We start from the raw sequence: 22861 nt of genomic DNA on the forward strand, positions 1-22861 counted from the left end.
AAGCAGAACACTTCATTCCAGCATTCTGGTTATTCAAGATGAAGTTCATTAGATGGTTTATTGAAAAAAGATTTATGTCTATTTTAGCACAAACAAGCAGTCTAACAGAATCCAGCAAAGCTTCACCAGCATTGCAGGAGTCAGGTCAATAAGTAGATCAGCTGCCTTGTCACACTTGGTTTACAAAATCTTTGCAGAAGGTTTATGCTACCAAGACCACATGCTTTTTCTTGTCATATAGCTAACATCATTTACTGATCAGACATAGGAATTTTAAGTTTCATAAGATTTTGTACATAACACATGGGTTAGTGGGTTAATATTGTAGGCCAAGGCAGTTCTAAAACATGCCATGAAAATTAAAAAAAAAAATCTTCAGAGCTTTCTATTCTAGTACAGAAGCCAGTTTTGATAAATATTTTTTTCCAACTGAATATGTTAATGAAACAAATAATTAGATTTTTCTCCACGACATTTTAAGCATAGTATTTCAAAGCAATTATGGGGGGGGGGGAATAAACCACTCTCCATTAAGAGAAATAATCAATTATTAATATTTAAATCCCATTTGGTTTTACCAAAATGGGCAGCTTTAGTAGAGAGAGCCTGGCTGCCTGGAAGGAATATGTTAAGAGTTTTAAAAAATCCTCCAACATCTGCTTCCTGGAGTGGGGGGGCTAGGGTTTTTTGCAACATCATAAAGTTCCTCATTTACTATTTTTATCATTATATAAGACTGAAGGACTTTTATATTACTCTTCCATTCCACAGATCTGAAGAAATTATAAACTCTCATGTTAATTATAGGAAATAGAATTTAAATCTTACATTCCTGATAAAGCAGTGTAAAAATGAATACTTTCTCTAGCATGAAATATTATTCCTGAATGGCATGGTTCTTAAAAAATGACAACCTCCAGAGAGTTTAGACATAGTATTTCAAAGCAATTATTTACTGGGGAAAAAATTAACCACTCTATATCAGAGAAATAGTCAATTTTAAATCATTAAATTACATTTAGTTTTACCAAGCTGGACAACAGTGAAGAGAATATGCTAGTGAAGAGAATATAATTTTAACTGAAGCAAATAGTAATGAGTACCATTTCTTCAGTTGAAAATATATTTCCTAAACAATTTCTCCAGAAGTATAAAAAAACTAAAAGGAAAATAAATAATAACTATGTAAATACACAGAATATGGATTAGTTTATCAGAATTCCAGACTCACCAAAGACACAGATTTGTATAATTCTGAGCAGATACCTGGGCAGGCTCTTAAGTCCAAAGAAGAGTCTAACCTTTATCAGCAAATGGAAGATCCTCATTAAGAAGTTCTTCAATCAATGAAATCACCAGTAAAGTCCCTACCACTTCCTATATGAATCCCATTCTAAGAAATAATGTCAAAGCACTCGAAATCAAAAAAAGCATACTTGGTGAATTAGCAATAAACACCCCTTAAAAGACATGTTTCTAAGAATCAGGCCTACATAGTACTGACTTTTACTTATGAAAAATTCCCACGGGAGAAAAATAAAGAATAGACTGCAAGAATATTACCTGCTTTCTATATTTCATTCATACTCCTAAAATGAGAAGCTATCAAGATTAATGGTGTTTTACAAATCAGTCAATCATAATACCAGGTCTTGAAACAGAACTTTTTTTCCAAACCATCAGACTATTCAATGATACTTTTAAGTATACTCAGCTTTCAATGATCCACATTAATGATAGGGACCAGCAGCTCCCTATGATAGAACAATGGATAAATCAATTAAAGAGCATTTCATTTGGTGTACAGAATTGGAAAAAGGAGGAGGACTAGTCATTAAGTATAAGAATGAAATACAGGCTGCCCACATTCTTTGCCAATAATTAAGAATCTTAGAAAAAGGGTCCCTCTGTGTATGGGGGGTGGGGGGTGGGGTGACTAGCAGTGGTGAGCAGACTCCCAGACTCCCACAGGTAAGTAGCTCAGTAGAGTGGCCAGGCCCAGAAATGAGAGGTCTTGGGTCCAAATCTGCCCTGAGACCCATACTAGCTGTGTAACCCTGGTCAAGTCACTTAATGCCCATATCAGTTTTTGCCTTGGAATCAATGTATTGATTCTAAGGAAAGATTTAAAAAAAAAGTCATGGGGGCAGCTGGGTAGCTCAGTGGATTGAGAGTCAGGCCTAGAGATGGGAGGTCTTAGGTTCAAATTTGGCCTCAGCCACTTCCCAGCTGTGTGACCCTGGGCAAGTCACTTGACCCCCATTGCCCACCCTTACCACTCTTCCACCTAGGAGCCAATACACAGAAGTTAAGGGTTAAAAAAAAAAAAAAAAGTCAGGAAGAAAAACCCATAGGGAGGGAAAGCAAAGCAAATTAGACACAATGTAGGCCTGTGGATGAGAGGTTAAGTGAGACCGGAGAGTCATGGATAGCACCAAGACTATAAACTTGAGTCATATGAAAAATGGTTTATCTCTTCACAGTGACAGGAAAGTTTAGAACAAGGGTACAGACAGATGGATAATATGAACTGTTTTAGACATGTAGAAATCAAAATAACTACAAGATACTCAAAAGAAAGCTCAGGGCTGACCTTTAATGGGAACTCACAGTTAGTGGGGCTTTATATGGATGAGATCCAGCAACAATGGGGAATGAGAAGGATCCATAAAACTGGTAGAAGAACCCAGAGATACACAATACTGTCACAAATATCCTGAGAGGAAAGGATAATCAGGAGGAGAATGTGACCAACAGTATCAAATGTTGGGAAGAGATTTCAAAGAACAAAGACTGAGAAAAGATCATGAGGTTTTACAATTAGGGAATCACAAATACTGTAAAAAGGCAATCAAATTTAACAACTATGCGATAATACTAACTTCGGAAAAAAAAAGAATTATTTGAAAGATGAAATCTTAAACCAAATTACAGAAAGTGAAAGGAGAAGAAAGAGAGGCACAAAATGGAAACATTTTTTCCCAAGAAATTTATATATGAAAGTGAGAGCAGATATAGGATGACAGATAATGGGGATCATAGTATCTAGTCAGTCAATTAATAAATATTTACTAGCTTACAATATGCCCAGCTCTGTACTAAGTGCTAGTAAAGGATTTTTAAAGGATGGGAGACTCAAGCATATTGGATAGTTGCTATTGTTTTTTTGTTTTTCAGGAAAGTAGAGACTTGAGAAGAAATCAGGGAAAGGCACTAATGTAAAAGGAGAGATTAAATGGAGGATGCTACTACAGTAAATTTGATAAGAGAAAATGGGATCAAGTAAACATGATAAGGAGTTGGTTCTTTCAAGCAAAAATGCTCCCTCTTTATCCGAAACTGGAATAAAAAATAATGTTATGGGACTGTGATATGGGAGGAAGGAAGGAAGGAAGGAAGGAAGGAAGGAAGGAAGGAAGGAAGGAAGGGAGGGAGGGAGGGAGGGAGGGAGGGAGGGAGGGAGGGAGGGAGGGGAGGGAAACAAGCATTTATTAAGTGCCTACTATGTGCCAAACACTACAAATATCTCAGAAGAAGGAATGTGGCAAGTAGTCATTTAACCTATAGTCACACTTAACTGGAAAAAAAGAAACAAAGGTCATCAGGTTAGAAAGTCAGGGAAGACTTGACAAGACAAAAATTTTTGGAACAATCTCTTGGTGAAGAGGATCAAGAATAGTGTAAGGACTGCCTAACTAAATTAAGATCCCAATTGAGATTAGGTAACTTCAATTTCCAGTAAACACAATTAGCATAATCTCATTATCTCTGGTTCAATTCTGTAGTACCTGCTCTTACCAAGGAAGTAGATGGTAGAAATAAATCCAGAGCAAGGATTGGCAAAAAAGAAATGGTGATAAGACAATGGAGAAAGGGATAAAGTGTTCTGTAGAGCACAAAGGGGTCAAGATTGGGAAGGAAGACAAGCAGAGCAGGAATGATGATGGCCTAGCAAAACAGTAGTGGCAAGAGTAATTAAAGGTCATGATGAAAATGAAGAATATAGAAGGAATAAGGAAAAACAGAAAGATAAAGATCATGATTAGGTAATGAAATTCTCAAATATGAAAGTATGGGTGACAGCAAGATTAAGAATGTGAACATCACATGAAGAGTAGGTCATGTCAGTTGAATAAAATGAGGAAGATTTTTAGAAATAGATTTTTAATTTAATTTACACATAGATTTTTTTAATCATCAGAGAAAGGAAAAATGGTGTGCAAAATAAAAATATATTTGTTAAATAAAATATAGGAGTTCCAGGGTTCATAGTGGAATGGATGGGCAAACTGGGATATTAAAGGAATAAGTCTGAGATGGAGAGTAATGAAGAAAAGGACAGCTGGGGATTCTTCTTCAGCTATCTGGGGTATAAGATCATTTATAGTAGAGGAGTAGGAGATGGGGAGATTTCAGGCTAACCAAAGGGGACTGTGTCCAGAAAGAGTGTTGTAGGTGGTAAGTAGGTAACTGATAAAGACAGGCAGTTTTAAGATTCAACACAGCCTGCAGTTGCCTGACTTCAGCAACACAGGTGCTGCTGTGTCTGGTGGCAAGTGGAAGCCAAACCAAAAGTTTATAAGAAGGAAAAGTAAGTCTGATAGCACAAGATTATTACAATGCAGCTTTCAATGGGATTCTATCAAAGCAAATCATGTTAGGGATCCTAAAGAATATTACCTAAGTGAAATAGAGTTGAGTGTAGAAAGATAACATCCTAAGCTCCACTCTTATGGCTCAAGCAAGTCAGACTAGTTTTTCATTCAAGGTATTAAAACTATCAATGAGGTTGAATTGGCTAAGGGGATGAAGGCCTAGTTAACCTAGTTAACTTCTTGACCTAGTTAACTTCTTGATCACCTGAGTACCAAACCCAGGGACTAGAACCTTTCAAAGTTATGCCCTTCAAGGTTATGACCAAAGGCTAGCAATATGAATAACATTAGGAAACACCTTAAATGAATCAATGTTCAACATCCCCAATTGTTAAAACTGCACCCTAACCCAGGTGCAATTTAAAGGACAATTTTGGATTTTATGTCATCTAACATTATGAACAGAAATCAGAAGGGAATGAAAGGATCAACTTAAAATAGCATTCTCAAAACTGGGTTTTAAAAGAGGCCCTCTTGCCCTAAGTCTGCTTTCTAAAATCTGAGTGAATTATAGCCACATATACCTACTTTTCTTCGCAAGAAAGTAATTTTAGGGCTATTGTCTTTATTTGGAGGCAATCTATATAGAATCATTGAATGTAAGAAGTCAAAGAGTTCAACTCACAGTATTTACTCTACAATCATCTTCCAGAAGACTTCCAGGCATTAATTAAAATACTGGATCTAAATAATTCCTCCAACCTCAACTTAGACCTCAGGAATCCAATCCCACATTCTCTAATTGGATTTTTCCCTGCAAACTATGCAATTACATGGTTCTAATGGAGAAAAATCAGTTTTTCCTGCAATAATATCTCCTACTGAAGACATTTCCTCTGAAGAAAGAACTGTTAATGAACAAGGATGGGTGGAAGGAAGGGAGAAACATTTATTAAGCATCTACAATATGCCAGGCAATGTACTAAGCTCTTTTTACCACTATTTTCTCATTTGGTCCTTAAAGCCACGTGAAGTGAAATGCTACTTTATTATCCCCATTTTACAGCTGAGGAAACAGAAGCAAAGGAAGGAGGGGTTAAGTGACTTGCCAATGGGATAACACAGCTAGTATTTAAGGTTATATTTGAACTTGACTCTTCGTAGTTCTAGGCCCATATTCTTGATATCACAAGAAACCCCAGAGGGGTTACTAGGAAAATCCCCCTTTTGAAAATAATATATCTTGCTATATTTAAAAACTCATAGTCTTTAAATACAGCAAACAAGTTTAGGGCAAAAATCTAAATATAATTTGATCATGCAATCAGAAAGCAAAGGGAAAATTTCCTTTCTAGCAGTTCTCTTCAGTTCAGATGGGCCAGTGAAAGTATGACAAGTTGTCTCCCCAACAACAGCAAATTATAAATTCTTTGAGAGCAAGTACTGTACTTAGTTTAATGTAAATTTACTTCAAGACAGCAAATGGCATCCCAATAGTATGAAAGAAGTGACTTTCTTCCTTTTTTGTGTAACCATCTAAACTTCTCAAGCCCTGATTAAATGGCAGACCATAGGCAAAGTCACTGATTCTCTGGGTTGGAGCTTTTGTGCAAATGACCTCTAAATGTTCTTTTCAAATTTACATTTATAGTATGATTTTAATAGGGATGGTTTACCAAAATTCTTTTCTATTTTCCAAAATTCTCAAAAGTAATTTGACAAAAAGGGGGAAAGAAACCTGTTTAACAAAGAAAAATAATGACTATTAGACTCCCCATAGGAGGCCTTAATCACTTCTCCCTCAATTACTCCAATAGGCTCCTAATACTTTACACTTCTCAAGTCTCCAATTTTCCTTCCACATGGCTACCAAAGTGACTTTCTGAAAGCATAGTTCTAGTTCATGGCTTAGTTCTATTTAATAAACACTAGTCTCTGTCCCTAAAGCCTCTATGATAAAATATGAATTCTTCTTAGTAGTACCTTCCTTTTCTAACCTATTATTCTTCTCTTCCCACATTCTATAGACTCCTATGCTCCCCTGTGTCATTTCCAAACTCTTCCATCAACCATCAACTTTAAGCAACCTCTTCTTTAATGATCAGTATCCAATCATATCTGGGTGGTGTTTATTACTACCAATCAACTAGCCATACTCCCTCCTTTCTCAATGAGTTCAGTGCTAGCTTCAATTTCCCTCTTTAAGCTAACTCCTATCTTCAACTAGAAGACTTCAAAATAAATTTTGCTGTATTTTTAAGCACCTTTCCTGTTTAGCCTCTCAATTTAATCCCATCTTGATCTCACTGCTACCTTTGATGCCAAAACCAGCTCAACCTGTATATTCTCTCTCCTCAGCTTCCATGACAGTTCCCAATCCAAGTTCTAGCCCCTAGGCTGGTTTTTTATACAAGGCACACCTACTATGCATTGGTATCCCTTAAGGCTTTGTTCTCCCTCCATATTATTTTGTTTGCTGATCTTATCAGTTCCTCTAGTTCAAAGGTTATTTCTATGCAGACAATTGCCAAATCTCTCTCTTGATGAGTAATAAATCACTTACTTTTAGACATTTCTAAATGGAGTTCTCATAAGTATCTCAAACTTGGTTTGCTATCTTATCCTGAACCTCTTTTTTGGCCCATCCTTTTCCCTAGTGAGGGCATCCACCATTCATCTTTCAATTTACTCAAGCTCATGGGTCTCTCAAAGTGCCATTCCCCATTTCTCTCACACATAATCAGACATATCCAATTTCTTAGTCCATCTTTATATGAGTTCCTCTCTCTTGAATCACATCACTACCATTTAAATTGAGAGCCTCCTTAACTTGTCACATGGACAATTGCAATAGCCTTGAAAATTCTAACGTCCCATTACCCTAATTTTTGATGATCCAACCTCTCTCCCCAAACCAATCCATTGTCTTCACAGCTGGCACGCCAAGTAATTTTCCAAAAATAAAGATCTAACCATCTAATCCTCAATTTTTCAGTGGTTCTCTATTATTACCTCCAAGATAAAATAGAAATTATTCTTTTTGACATTAAGACCTCTTTGCAACCTGGCTCCTCTGTCTCTCTTTTCAGGCTTGTTTGATACATATTTTTACCCTGCAGTCAAATAGTTGTTCATGCAGTTCTTTATGCAAAATCCTGCAGATCTTTTGCCTCTGCTTTTGCCCTAGCTGGCTGTTTCTCAAGTCTGGAATGTTCTCCCTATTTTCTAACTCTTATTCCTGGCTTCCTTCAAGACAACTCAAATGCCAACAATGACTGGAGAATTTTTCTGCTGCAAAAACTTCTGGGGCCTTCCCCTCTAAAGTTCCTTCTATTTACTTTGCATTTATCTTTGTTGTGCCTATAGAAATATGTTTTCTCCTCCAAGATATTGCTCAGTTCAGTTCTTAAGGGATGAAACTTTGCTGCTTTTTTGCAAACCCAGAACTCAGTACTGACCCTGGAACACAATAGGCTTTTATTAAGTATTTCTGAGTTCTGATTGTTCCTCCCACATGATATTCCACAGTATACAAGTCTCACAGGCATGAAATGAACTCCCTATTCACTTCAGCCTCTCCTCAGGATCCCTACTTTTCTTCAACACTAAACTCAAAAGCCATCTAAAATTGAGGCTTCATTTAAGAAAGTAAAAGAGAAAAACACTAATGTAAAATAAGCTTAAAAGATCAAAGGCACATACCTCATGCTTCCTTTGCCTTCCATCCCCCAAAGTCAGTTGTTGTTAAACAATTTCCAGCACACCACTGACTTGAACCCCTTCTGAAGTCTCCACCTTCTAGCCATAATTAAAAATACAGATTCTTTACAGAGGACATAATTTTCTTTTGTTCTCTCTAAGGAAGGATAAGGCAGTATGAGAAATTCGTTTTAACTCAATTGAAAAGGGAATTATTTTATTTTCTAATAAAGCATCCTCTAGTTTGCTGAGTCCTTAAAAGGAAATGATCATTTTATTCAACTTTTTATCAACCTCAAGTGAGGAAAAAGTAGTTTGTATTAAAGTACTCAATGATTAGCTATTGATTTAATAAATTGCTTAATGCCTACCTCAACTCCTTAAGTTACTAATATCCTTGGGTCTCCAAAAAGAAGGAATGGCCCTCCACATATTTAGAATTTTCAATTCCATCTTCTGTCAAATAGAGTTCTAGTTCTCACTTAAGAGTGTATCTTTCATTATTTAAAAGCACAGTTTCTCCCATCACTCATTACTATCCTTCAAATGTCATTTCAAGACTGAAATAGATCTATTTTTTTGTTAGACCAAACTGATTAATGCACCTAGCTGCCCCCATTTTAACAAGTCTTGGTTTCATCCATACCCTGCAATCCAGACATTTCACTATTTACATGATGGACAAGCCGTCTTCCTTCATCTATATCTATATCTATATCTATATCTATATCTATATCTATATCTATAAGCACCTAGCTTGATACAAAGGAACTTTCCTTTCCAACACTCATGTTCAATGAAATCATATTCCCAAATTTACTCCAATTGTCTCTACTAACTTCAATAATTAGGTCTGAAAACACCAGGAAAATGCATGCTCTTAGTTTGAATGGATCAGTACAAACTAAGCACTACTCTTAGAAAGCAAATTCATTTCCTATTGACAATGAGGTTCATGAGGACTTTCATGAATAAAGAAAAGCAAAATAAAGAAAAAAACTATTCCTTTCAAACCAGCACTTTTATCGATTCATCTCTGTCATTTGACATAAAATTCATCTATTCTGCTCCAGGAGCACAGGAATATAGTCACCACACCAAAGTGATCAGTAGTAACCTTAGGTAACATACTCTGTAATGTTGTGAGGGTTATTTAGCAATTAATTTAGTATTATTGTTGGACCTAGCAGGAAGGGCTGGAGGATTCCAAGATGGAATGAAGGAGAAGGAAGTGGGGCTTGGACTCTGAGAGAGACTCCATACTGGTTGGGGACATAACTGTTGCTAACCCTGGGAGATCTCAAGAGTTAGGGAAAAACGGCATCCAGATTCCCTGGGATCCTGAGAGGTGGAGGCTTTCAGCAGTGGACAACAGACCTGCAGAGCAGCACCAAGTGGGAAGTGGTTTGTGATCTGGTGGACAGAATTGCAAACTCACACTCCCTACCTGGGTACCTTGGATCACCTGTCCTGGTGGAGTTGGCAGTTGGCATCCTGTGACCATCCTTGGATTTACCGGGAGACCCCAATTGAAAGCCATCCTCAGGCCCTTTAGCTGAGCTGACCAAACCTGGCTGGAACCAGGGCTGGAGGAGCTTTCCCTGAGACTTCAGTACAGCTTCCTTTGGGCCCTGCCTGGCTTGGGTCAATAGAATAGTGTAGTCAAGTCCTTCCCTTGCCCCTGTGGTTTGCCCTTAGGTTGTAAGTAGAAAATCCCTTATTCCCATCCTTTTTTTATTGTTTCCCTCAATTAAACTGTTATAAACTTTTATCTTTTGCCTGCTGGTTCCATAGACCCTACCTTAGGAGGTCTGAGTGACTATTGAGCCTAACTGCCATTCCTGTGACAGTTAACAGCTTGGCAGTAAACCCTGGTCTCCCTATCCTGGTTGGTCCTGTCTCTCCTTCAACCCAGTGTGAACCCACAAACCATTTAGTTACATTTTAATAATAATAGTTAACATCCCTGGTGCCCCACCATAACAGTAGCGATGCTCTAACTCTACTCAAAGAAAAACATGGAAGGCTGCTTCTCTCCCCTTAATTTAACCCACCTGTCTAGGAGACAATTTTCTAGGAGAAAGTTATTTAGGAAATAACTTTCTACGAATACTGAACTATATATTGTATCCCTTACCACCATGTAGAGAATTGAAGGTTGCTGGGTCAAACTACCCAAGGTAGAAACTCCAACACCCAAGGCTCTCAATTTCATGACCTGCCCAGACGCCCTGAGCCTCACACACCACAACTCTTGTTAAAAAGGTCTGTGTGAAAAAGCTATGTCTGTCATCTTCCATGGTTTATAGGTCATAAAGAACATTCCAAGTACAATCTGTCATCCTATAATCAAACACATCAGAATACTAATCAAATGATATAATATCACACTATGAGCTAAAATAGTCTACTCTTAATCCTCAAGATTCAGTCATCAGATACCTATTCCAAAATAAGAGGACGAAGAACCACCCCAAAATAACAAAGACCTTCACAATCCAGCATGAGTCTAACCTCCCTTCATGTGCAAGGTAATATCCTTCACAAAATCTATAGCCAAATTCATCTTACTGATCTCTATGATGTTCTACCTACAGCTTCTAGATCTTTGCACAGACTATCCCAAATACCTAGAATGCATTCCCTGCTCATATATATATATTAAGATTCCTTAGGGAGCATAGGAACACTGGAGTGATTATGTAAAAGTTTAAGAGATTAAAACGGATCTTAGAAATCATTTAATTCAATAAGCATTTATTACAAACCTGTATATTCTACGCATTGTGATGGAGACAAAAATGAAAATGTCTCTACTATTAAACTTAGGTGAGGGTACCCAGAACATGTAACTATATACTGAAAATTGAATATAAAGGAATTTCTGGAGGGGGGATATTTACAATTTTAACAGCTTTCTCCACAGTTCATAATGATTTCTTCATTGCCAAATCTAAGAGCTCTTTTTTCATCTTATCTTTTTATTATTTCTCTAAAACATGAGATTACAGACTATTTTTTGGGTTTTCATGTCATTATCCATTTCTTGGTTCTCTCACTATCTCTGGGACCCTTCTTTAGTCTCTGTTGCTGGATCTTCATCTCTGTCACAATCAGATTCTTCTGCACACCACACCTGGGTTTTTCTATCTTGAGCTCCAAATTCATATCACCAAGTGACTATAAGTTTTCAATTGTATATTCCATAGAATTTCAGACTCAACCTTTCCATAATAGAACTTATTATTATCTTCCATCAAAACCAACCACAATTCTGAATTTGCCTATTACTACTGAGAGCAGCACCATCCTTTTTGGTGCTTAAGTGGATTGAGCTCCAGGTATAAAGAAAGCAAGAACTTGGTTCAAATCCAGCAACAGTACTTGTTCTGTAACCTCAGAAAGACACTGAAGCTCTAGTAGATACTCATCTATTTATAAAAAAAAAAAAAGGGGGGGGGGGGGGAGAGAGAGAGAGAGAGAGAGAATGACAGGACTTATTTCCTGGTTATGAGGATCAAATGGTATAATTGTGAAGTTCTTAATACAGTGCCTATCACCTAGTAGACACTGTGAAAATGTTAGTCTTTATTATACTTGACACTCCTCATTCTTATCATCATAAGATTAAATTATTGTCATACCAATTTCTACAGCATCTCTCAAAAATGTACTATTATCCACAAGCACACAGTAACCATACTATTTCAGGTTTTATTACCTCTTGCCTAGATTATTTCAATACCTCCCCTACCCCACTCCAATCTATCATCCACACAGCTAGCAAAGTGATCTCCCAAAGGCACTGGTTAGACTACGTAATATTCCAACTCACTCAAAAACTCAAATGACTTCTCTTTTTCTATAGGATAAACTATAAACTCCTATATTTGACAATCAAAGCCCCTCAAAACCAAGCCCATTTCTACTTTTCTGTCTTCATATACCCAAATCTCTACCATGAACAACAGTTTTAAAATCTTAATAATTTGCTGACTCTCACAAAGGCCATACCAATCAATACCTTTGTACTGGCTGAACCCAGTAAGCCTAAAACTCCCTTTACTTATCAAACTCCAGTTCTTGGAATTCCTAAACTCAAGTGAAGGCTCTCCTCTAATTCCCTCAGCTACTGGTGCCCACCCTCCTGAAACTAACTTCTAATTATTATGCTACATATATTGCATATATGTTATATGTTTCACACTTACATATACTTACACACACTTTTTTATCTCTTCAATGTTTTAATAAACACTGTGCTTCATACAGAGTAGGAACAATACATTTCAGTGACTTTTAATATTGTAAATTTATACTTCTAGTACACAAAACTTCAAACTTCAAAGCTACTTTTTAATCTTGCCTTAGTAAATTTCTTTTTGGGAAAAAAGTTGCCTCATATCTTACTTTTACAGAATAGAACACTCCCCCTCCAAAAAAATTTTTTAACAAATTTTTAAATAAACACAAATTCAGTTAGGAATGAATAAAATTAGAAATATATATATATATATTTCTATCACCTAATACTCTTAAATATCCATCTATTTAAAAAAATTCTCTGCTACAAACCAATACAAACATTCCCAAAATACTAAGGAAATGTAAATTAATATTGAAATATCAAGATCAGTACTGACAAAATGAGCCATGAGGGAAATGGTGTTCGTTCCTTCTCTCTCTCTCTCTCTCTCTCTCTCTCTCTCTCTCTCTCTCTCACACACACACACACACACACACACACACACACACACACACAATTTTCACAACTACAGAAATTTTAAGGTACATCAAAAATATTAAAATATGCCTGAATGATGAACCTAATTGGGTGCATTTCAATCTATATCAGCAACACATAAAATACAATGATTAGGCTATCATATACTACAATCCTCACATCACACGAAAATAAGGGAAAACTGAGGTTCAAACAATATTTGACCATTAGTAGAATAAAGTCAGTAGTAGACTGAGAACCAGAACCTAGGTATCTTGTCTCCTAGAATCATGTTCAATCTACAATAGTATACCACTTATTTCTCTGAAAACCTTCAACACAAAGTAAATCTTGCTTACTTTGCATATAATAAATACCAGAGTATATGACATGGGATAGATGTGAGTGGATGTCTAATTTTTTATTTATGGCCTTTTCTTAATTTGTCAAAATATCTTTTAAACTGTTTCCAAAACTAAATGTACACAGGTAAGGGGTTCTTTATGCGAGATCTTTAAAATAAATTTCCAAAATAGCTAATAATATTCACCTAGAAGTGAGTATGTTGTAACCAGTATTGTAAAATAGTTAATTCTAATTCCAAAAACAAATTCACAGCTGTGTCTCCCAACCCACTTCTGCATTATAACTAAAACGATAATGTACTTAATTAGTCAGTGACATTTCAAAGCAGTTGATTTTTTTCTTGCTCCACTTGACATGTTTTGCTGATGGCAAAACCAAATTGCAATTTGAATTTTTTTAACCTAAAAGAGAAATTATGTATTATCATTCTCTAACCATTCTTCCCAATACCATCCCCTGGCCCAAGTGAAAACTGAAGTAAATCTGCTTTAGCAGAAGTCGAATCATCTTCCAAAAATCCTTCAAAATCATCATATGGTAATCACATTCTTCTGTTTCAGGAATAATTCCCTTAATATTTACAAGAATCAAAATAAAGAAAATTAAGACAGAAAGAACATGATTTCTTCTCAAAGCAGAGATCAACACAACACCATGGATGCTCTTACACAGCCAAGTGTGTGATGAATGCAGGACTAAAAATAAAAACCTAAGAAATAGCACTAAGAGGTTTAAAAAGGTGTCAAAACATACAGTCCCCTATATTCCACACATTGTTTCTGTAGCCAGATTTAATGTGTTCCACTAGACCAATGCTGACAACAGACCCTTGCCCATTTATTGCTGTTAATGCCCTGAGCAATTACAGAGGGCTCAGCAGCACCTTCAAGCTTAGAATGGCCATGATTACATTGTAATCTGGCATGTCATGGGGGATTCTATTCAAACATGAAGGCACCTGCTAATGGGCAAAACCTGTATAAATGGCGTTTAGCTCATTAGTAGAAACTGGTGGAAAGAAAAAGAGTCATTACAATTTTATTCCATAGTTAAGCTTTTTCCAAAATACACTGGTACTGATATGGTGACTATCACAGACATGAAAGTGAGCATGGAAACAAGTAGAAAAAATTAACACCAAAAGAAAAATGCCCACAAAATTGAGGTTGAATACTTGTATTCTCAGGAGTTAGGGCAGCATGAGAACTATAACTGGGAAAAGAAGATACTGTGTCAATAACAAACTCTACAAAAAGAAGGAAAATCATGACTGCAGATAAATATTACATTTCTTAAAGCATTTAAAACAAAAGAGGACATTCAACTAAGCTGAAGCTCTATAGAGTTAACTGGAGATAAAGGATAGAAAGGCTATCCACCAAAGCAAAGAAATCCTATGAGGGAAAAAAAAAAATAAACAAGTTTGTGTCCCCTTCTCCCACTCTTCTGTTGTATTTTATTTTGGTATCCCCCTCATTTTAAGACCACAGACCAACAAAAATACTCCTCTGCAATGCCTTTCCAAACTTAAATTCTTCATATTAACTATTTCCCAATTTTTAGATGATCATAACCACACTAGTAATCAATCAGAGCCTTGAATATTATTGTTACTGAATATATTGTGTCTAAAATTCAGAATTCAAAATGGGATACGTAAGTTCTTTCAGGTACAGAAAATAAGGCTGAAGAACTAAAACAGTGCTTTTTTAAGGAAGACTAATGTTTCATTTCCATATCATCTTAAATCGTGACTCTAAAAACAGCACCAAAGAATATTGTTTTAACATTCATGAATGCTCTGAAACAGATTTCTATAGAAAAAAGATATTATAATCCAAAAATCCCTAACAACTTTTAGTAACTTACTATGAATCTATTACTTAAAACCAAGCCCACAGAAATTTTATTCCTATAACATTCAATAGCCTTCCTACTAATAAATACATGAAGTCACTTTATATGAGGTTCTTGAGAATAGTCAAGAAAAGAAACTATGAAGTTAAAAAGATATGATCATTAAAAATATATCCAAAACAACAATCAATGCCTACATTTGCATTAAAAAGCAAAGAACTTAGTAAATGCTGAAGCCCAATACCAAGGTACATAATGGAATTATCTCATCCACCATGTAATCAGTATACAGAGCTTTCGCAGATTAAAATAACAGTAGTAAAAGGAAACAACTGAAGAGTAAATTGAACTACAAAAAAAGGTTAAAAGGGATGGAGTGAAATAAAGAACATAGTAATGCTTACCAGTTTGAAGTCTTGAATACTACAGATGAAATAAGGAGTGTTTGGCCTCCGACTCTCAATATACACACAGTCTTTAAAAGAAAAAAAATTTTAACAATGTAATTTGTCTCTAGGAGAATAAAAGAGAGTGCTCATTAAAGCCATTGAATAAAACAAAACACATATATGTGCATGCACACATAAATAATATCTGGAACTCATTGCTAAAAATATGTAATTTTGTTAATTTTCCAAGAAAAATGTCACAAGAAATATCTTATTTTTAAGGACACTTTTCTTAGTGTTAACAGAGAATGTTAACATTTAACAGAATTCCTTTTTAAGAGATCTTGCCATAATATTCAGAGAAATGACTGTCCAAAGAATATAAAATGTATAGTAGGTTCAAATCTAAAACATCTTTCCTTACATTAGAATTGAAACATTTTTCCAGCAAGTCCAAATATTCATGACCCCTTTTAGAATTTTCTTGGAAAAGACAGTAGAGTGGTTTGCCAATTTCCTTAACCAATTCATTTTACAAATGAGGAAACAAAGGCAACGAGGGAAAAATGACTTGCCTGTGGTCACCCAACTAGTATACCTCAGAGGCCAGATTTTAACTCTTGATTCCAGGTCTAATACTCTATCCATTGGGCCATTTATTCCCCTACCTCCTGTGCCCCTTTAAAGAAGAGCAATATTTGCCTTTATGAAAGTATTCATCTAATTTGAATAGACATTCTATAAGCACGTAAAAAATACAAAGAAAACTCCACTGAACTTGACCAATAAGATGAATGGTATTAAAGGAAAGACAGGAAATAAAATGTATCAAATCTCTTGTGGTGATTCCTGGTTAAGATAGTGGCAGAGTAAAAAACAGCTGCTTAACCTCTCCTAACCTAAACATACAGGACTCGTCAAGAAGACATAAAAACAAATCCAGAGGAACATAGGGACCCCACAACAGGGCGCAGCATTGGAGGTACGTGGAATCGGGGCATTTCCATGCCATAAAGGGGTGTAACAGCTCTCACTAAAATGCAGTCTGAGCAACCCCCTTCCCCACCCCATCCCACCTACAGTGGCAAAGCCAGAGCTCAAAAGTTAGAGCAAGTTTGGGGCACAGATTAAGTCCTTGGCAGCTACCTGGGGTCACCAGGGCCTGCTCCTGAGAGCAGCAAGACTTAAGACCCCAAGAGGCTAAAGAACTCGCGCGGACTTTGAACACAGACCCTGAGCACAGGCACAAGTGCGGGCGTAGGCACAAGCCCAGACATGAATCCAGAGCACAGGCAAGGACTTGGATCTTGAGCTCAGGCGCAGACCTTGAATGGGGATCTAGTGCAAAAGGGGTTCACAACTGTGGAAGCAACGCCCTGAGACTGTTAAAGGAGCCTCAGGCAGAGGAACAAGTGAGGGGACCACCAGGAGGCTTGACCCTGAGAACAACTGAGTCTTCAGGAGCCTAAAGAGCTCAAACATACCCTGAGTGTGAGGATAAACCTGAGAGGGCACAGGGCTAACAATGGCAAGCCAGAGACAAGAACCCCAAAAAAGAAAGATCATCAAGAAGAAATCTAACACTCGACAACTTTTACACAGATAAAATCCAGGCAAAAGAGCAAACAGCAGAGGAGAAAAAACAAATAATCACATCCAAACCTTCCCAAAATAATGAAAACTGCCCATGAGCTACTGAAGAGTTCAAATCTGAGATGATGAGGAAGATGGAAGAGATTTGGCAAGAGAAGTGGGAAATAGCTGAAAAGGAAATAAACAGGTTAGAAGACAGAAACTCCCAATTGGAGAAAGATGCCCAAAAATCAAATGAAATGGTAAGCAAATTGGAAACCAAAATCTGGCAAGAAAATAATGGTTTAAAAGGCAGAATTTTGCAATTAGAAAGTAATGCTCAGAAATCAAATGAACTGATAAGCAAATTGAACACCAGAAATGACCAGATTGAAAAGGAAAACCAAAAGATTATAGCCAAAAACCAGTCCCTAAAGACTAGAATTGAGCAATTAGAAGCTAATGATCTCTCAAGACAGCAAGAACAAATAAAACAAAGTCAAAAGATTGATAAAATAGAAAGAAGCATGAAATATCTCAATGAGAAAGTGACAGACCAAGAAAATAGGTCTAGAAGAGACAATCTGAGAATCATTGGTCTTCCTGAAAAAGCAGAAATTAATTGAAATTTGGACTCCATACTAAAGGAAATTATTCAGCAAAATTGCCCTGAAGTTCTACAACAAGAGGGCAATATAGACATCGAAAGAATCCATAGATCACCCTCTACACTAGACCCAGAAAAGATAACCCCCAGGAATATAATAGCCAAATTCAAGAGCTTCCAAGTAAAAGAAAAAAAAATTTTACAAGAAGCCAGAAAGAGACAATTCAGATATCAATGAGCAACAATCAGGATCACACAGGATCTGGCAGCCTCCACACTACAAGACCAAAAGGTTTGGAATATGATATTCAGAAAGGCAAGAGAACTGGGTCTACAACCAAGGATCACCTACCCAACAAAACTAACCATATAATTCCAAGGGAAAGTTTGGGCATTCAACAAGATAGAAGATTTCCAAGTATTTGCACAGAAAAGATCAGGACTAAATGGAAAGTTCGATATCCAACCACAAAAATCAAGAGAAACATGAAAAGGTAATAAAGAAACAGAGGGGAAAGAAAACTCGCATTTTTTTAATTTGCCTCTTTAAGAGCTACAATATGGTCTAATTATTGGTATTCCTATGTGGAGAAATGTTATGTATAATTCTCTGTAAGGAACTCTATTCACTATTATGGTATTCACTATTATAGTAATTAGAAGAATTATTCATAGGTAGAGGCTGGAATACTAAATGGTCTAAGATGATATGGGGGTGGGAAAGAGGGAGGTGAATAGTAGAGGACACCAAGAGAAACTTGAATGAATAAGAAAAATAGGTCATTCTATTACACACAAAGAGGACATGGGAAGGGGAAGGGATGAATACTATTATAAGAAGGAGAGGAAGAGAGGATTAAGAGGTAATAGTTAAACCTTACTCTCAGTGTAATTAACCCCGAGAGGGAAGAGTAACTTTATCTATTGGAATATAAAACTCTATCTAACCCTACTGAGAAAGTCAGAAGGGATAAACCAAGGGGAGCAGTAGAGGGGGAAGGTCATAAAAGGGAGGGGAGAAGAAGGGGGAGGGAATTCATTAGGCCTTAAAAATAAATAGAGTGGAATAATAAGGGAGGGGGTAGAAAGGGTAGTAAATCAAGGGAGGGGGACAAGGGTTACTGGCATAAAGCAAACAACTGGTTTAAATTTGGAAAACAATATGGGAGAGAATAGGTTTAGATCAACATCTTACACCCTACACCAAGATAAATTCAGAATGGGTTAATGACTTGAATATAAAGAAGGAAACTATAAATAAGTTAAGTGAACATAGAGTAGTTTACTTGTCAGATCTCCTGGAAAGGAAAGATTTTAAAACCAAGCAAGAGTTAGAGAAAATTACAAAATGTAAAATAAATGATTTTGATTATATCAAACTAAAAAGCTTTTGTACAAACAAAAACAATGCAACCAAAATCAAAAGGGAATAAACAAATTGGGAAAAAAATATAACAAAAAACTCTGACTGGGGTCGAATTATCAAATATACAAGGAGTTAAAACTATTGTATAAAAAAAATCAAGCCATTCCCCAATTGATAAATGGGCAAGAGACATGAACAGGCAATTTTCAGATAAAGAAATCAAAAGTATCAATAAGCACATGAGAAAATGTTCTAAATCTCTAATAATTAGAGAAATGCAAATCAAAACAACTCTGAGGTATCACCTCACACCTAGCAGATTGGCTAAAATAAAATAAGGGGAGAGTAATGAATCCTGGAGAGGATGTGGCAAAACTGGGACATTAATGCATTTTTGGTGGAGTTGTGAACTGATCCAACCATTCTGGCTGGAAATTTGGAACTATGCTCAAAGGGCTATAAAAGAATGCCTGTCCTTTGATCCAGCCATACCATTGTTGGGTTTGTACCCCAAAGAGATCATAGATAAACAGACTTGTATGAAAATATAGCTGCACTTTTTGTGGTGGCAAAAAACTGGAAAATTAGGGTATGCCCTTCAATTGGGGAATGGCTGAAAAAATTGTGGTATATGCTGGTGATGGAATACTATTGTGCTCAAAGGAATAATAAACTGGAGGAATTCCATGTGAACTGGAAAGACCTCCAGGAATTGATACAGAGTGAAAGGAGCAGAGCCAGAAGAACATTGTACACAGAGACTGATACACTGTGGTAAAATCGAATGTAAGGGACTTCTGTACTAGCAGCAATGCAATGACCTGGGACAATTCTGAGGGATTTATGGAAAAGAACCCTACCCACACTCAGAGGAAGAACTACAGGAGTGGAAAGAGAAGAAAAACAATGCTTGAATACATGCGTTGAGGAGGACATGATGGGGGATGTAGACTTGAAATTACCACATCAATGCAACTATCAACAATTTAGAAATAGGTCTAGATCAATGACACATGTTAAAACCACTGGAAATACACATCAGCCATGGGGGGAGGGGGAAGTTGGGAGGGGGGATGAAGGGGAAAGTAAGAGCATGAATTATGTAACCTTGTTAACTTTTCAAAAAAAATATTAATAAATGTTAAAAGTAAACAAATAAATGAATGAATAAAAAATCTCTTGTGGTATGTTTGTTAATAAATCTTAAAGCAGACCCATTGTCTTTTCTAATTGTAAAGAAAAATAAGGCAATCCATTATAGCTAAAAAGAAGGAAACTAAATTAGGTTTTCCTGTGGAAAGAGAGCTTTCTTAAATTACACACGACGTGGCAGAAGTAAGGTAATTATTTCTGTAGCTTTCAACAATTTCATTCTGAAAAATTACACTAAAATAGGTTCCGTTGTAATATGAATACTCTCTTGATAAATCTAACAAAAGTAATAGTTAAAAAGCAGCAAACAACTCTCCACATTAAAACACAAGAACAGCTGCTTCTTAATGATAAAGCTCAAAGGGAAGGGCTTATGAACTAGTTATTGTAAAACTAGGCCTCCCAAGGGTAAAGCAAATCTTCTGCAGATAGTCTCTGAGCCCTTTTCCCAAATTATACTCATCCATTGTTCCTTTGATTCTTCATGAAGATCCTTAGCAAGTCCATCTTAGAACAACTCAGGTACTGGACAACAAAACAAGTCTCTTTCCCATATTTATTACACTATGAACAATGTCCAAGAGGGAAGAATACATTCAAATCCACCCAGATGAAGTACACTAAGTAAATTAAGCATTAATATTAAGTGTTAAGAAAGATAAGAAAGATGAAATTACAGTATTCCAATAGCCTCCTAATTCATTTCCAGGCTTTAATTTATTCCCACTATTCAATCCTTTCTCACAAAACTTATAAATTCTAATATCTCCACCCAAAGGTTTCTCCAAATAAAAACCTAGGAAAAAAAAGACAGAAAATCCTTTAAAAAAAATAAAATGAAACAAAACTAAATCTGTAAGATGGAAAGTCTGAAATATGTGTCTGGAGTCAATGATCTCTCAGTCAGGAGGTAGGTAAAATGTGTCATCAAAAAACCTCTTGAAATATGGTTGGTCACCACATTGATCAAAGCCCTTAATTCATTCAAAATCATTTTTTTAAACAATATTCCTATAAGTTTTACCTAACAATACACTTTCTACCCCCTCCCATCCCCAAATCACTTGGTCTTCAGGGGTTTCTCTGGTATCTTAGTGCAAACTAGTAGAGATCTTGACATCAAACTTTCTAACTTAAGGCAACTCCAACTGTGGGGCTCTCAGGATCCCCACTCTGAGAGTATACCCAACCATTCTTAGGCTGGCTTTCTCAGGAGATCCTTTACACTCTTCTTTCCAACCAACACAGAGACCCAAACACAACTTGTGTATCTTACCTATGTCTTTGAGGAACAAATGTTGGCTTTGCTAAGAAGCCTAATTACTATACAGTGTGATCATTAGATTAAGTCTACACTGCCCATCTTTAGATTTAATCACCAAAGGTGAGAACACCTTCCAATTCTGGGAGGTCCTAACCCACATGTGCTAGAGTGAGTAATGAATCAGAATCAACTGACCACCCCCTACACTTTCTATTGTGATTGGACTCAGACTAGGGGAAGGCACTGGAAGGGAGTTAAATGAGTGAGGCTGCTTCTGGTTTAAAGACTGAATCTTCCTGAATTTCTATTTATAGACTCTGTGAATGAAGTTTGCTCCATTCACCTCCTGGCCTCAGGCCCTTTAACCCTCAGTTGAGAGTTAAGATCTACCTGGACTAATTAGTGGGATAGATTCTTCTCTCTGGTACTTCCTCTCTGTCTTCTAATGTAAATAAATTTCCATAAAAGTCAATTTTGACTTGAGATTATCCTTAGTTGAGGATTGATAATAGTTCGATCCTCTGGTGACCATCTTTTAATATAGTGAACCCATAAAACTCCTTTTTCCCCCTTACATTTTTGGAAGACCACTTAGGCTGTACCGTTATTCTCAATCTTCTGATATTTTCTTGCCTCTTCTTTTACTCTATAAACCTCAACACAGCTGAAAGAGGCAAGTTCAATTTTTTTTCTACTTTTACCTTAGAATAAATAGCACACAGCTGTTTGAAATTTAAAGGCTGGGTCCTAAAACCCCACCTGGGGAATTGGTTCCCAAACCACCCCCTCCCATGCCAGGAAAAACCCTAGAGAGTGTATTAGACCCTCAGATTTTGGGAAGGATTATAATCTCTATGCTGGCTAGTTTGCCTTACTGGCAACAACCAGGCAGCTCATTTCTTAATTAACTGTGGGCTACACCTAAAGAAAAGCTTTTAAAAACCTCTCAGAGGGAAAGCATCTCTACTCTGTGCCCCAAACAATTTCATCTCATAAAAATCTCCATAAAAAACTGGAGAAAAGCCATTGAGCTTAGTTAAGTTTTGTTTATAGAAAATGTGATTGTTAAAGTTGAAATTAACCATTTTTACTTCTGAAAAAAATTCCTTTTGCCTCAGGAAAGCTGCATTTTGCCCAAAAGAGAAAACATGTGTTTTTTTTGTTTGTTTGTTTACCCTTAGCAGTTACTTAATCCTGTACTTGGCCTCAACAAAAGATTCCTAGCCAGCCTTAAAGTTAAATTAAATTAGCCTTAAATTAAATTAAATCTT

The 22861-nt window shown here is 36.4% G+C and overlaps 1 protein-coding gene across 1 annotated transcript in view; it reads right to left on the minus strand.

The window, feature by feature from the left end:
• RERE (arginine-glutamic acid dipeptide repeats) overlaps window positions 1–22861 on the minus strand; it is a 423478-nt gene that overhangs the window by 298415 nt on the left and 102202 nt on the right. The window contains exon 3 of the mRNA XM_044667692.1: window positions 15645–15715. Coding sequence (XP_044523627.1) covers window positions 15645–15715 — 71 coding nt within the window. The remainder of the gene's footprint in view (window positions 1–15644; window positions 15716–22861) is intronic.

This window comes from Gracilinanus agilis, chromosome 3 (genome assembly GCF_016433145.1).
Source record: "Gracilinanus agilis isolate LMUSP501 chromosome 3, AgileGrace, whole genome shotgun sequence".
In the NCBI taxonomy this organism is placed as follows: Eukaryota; Metazoa; Chordata; class Mammalia; order Didelphimorphia; family Didelphidae; genus Gracilinanus; species Gracilinanus agilis.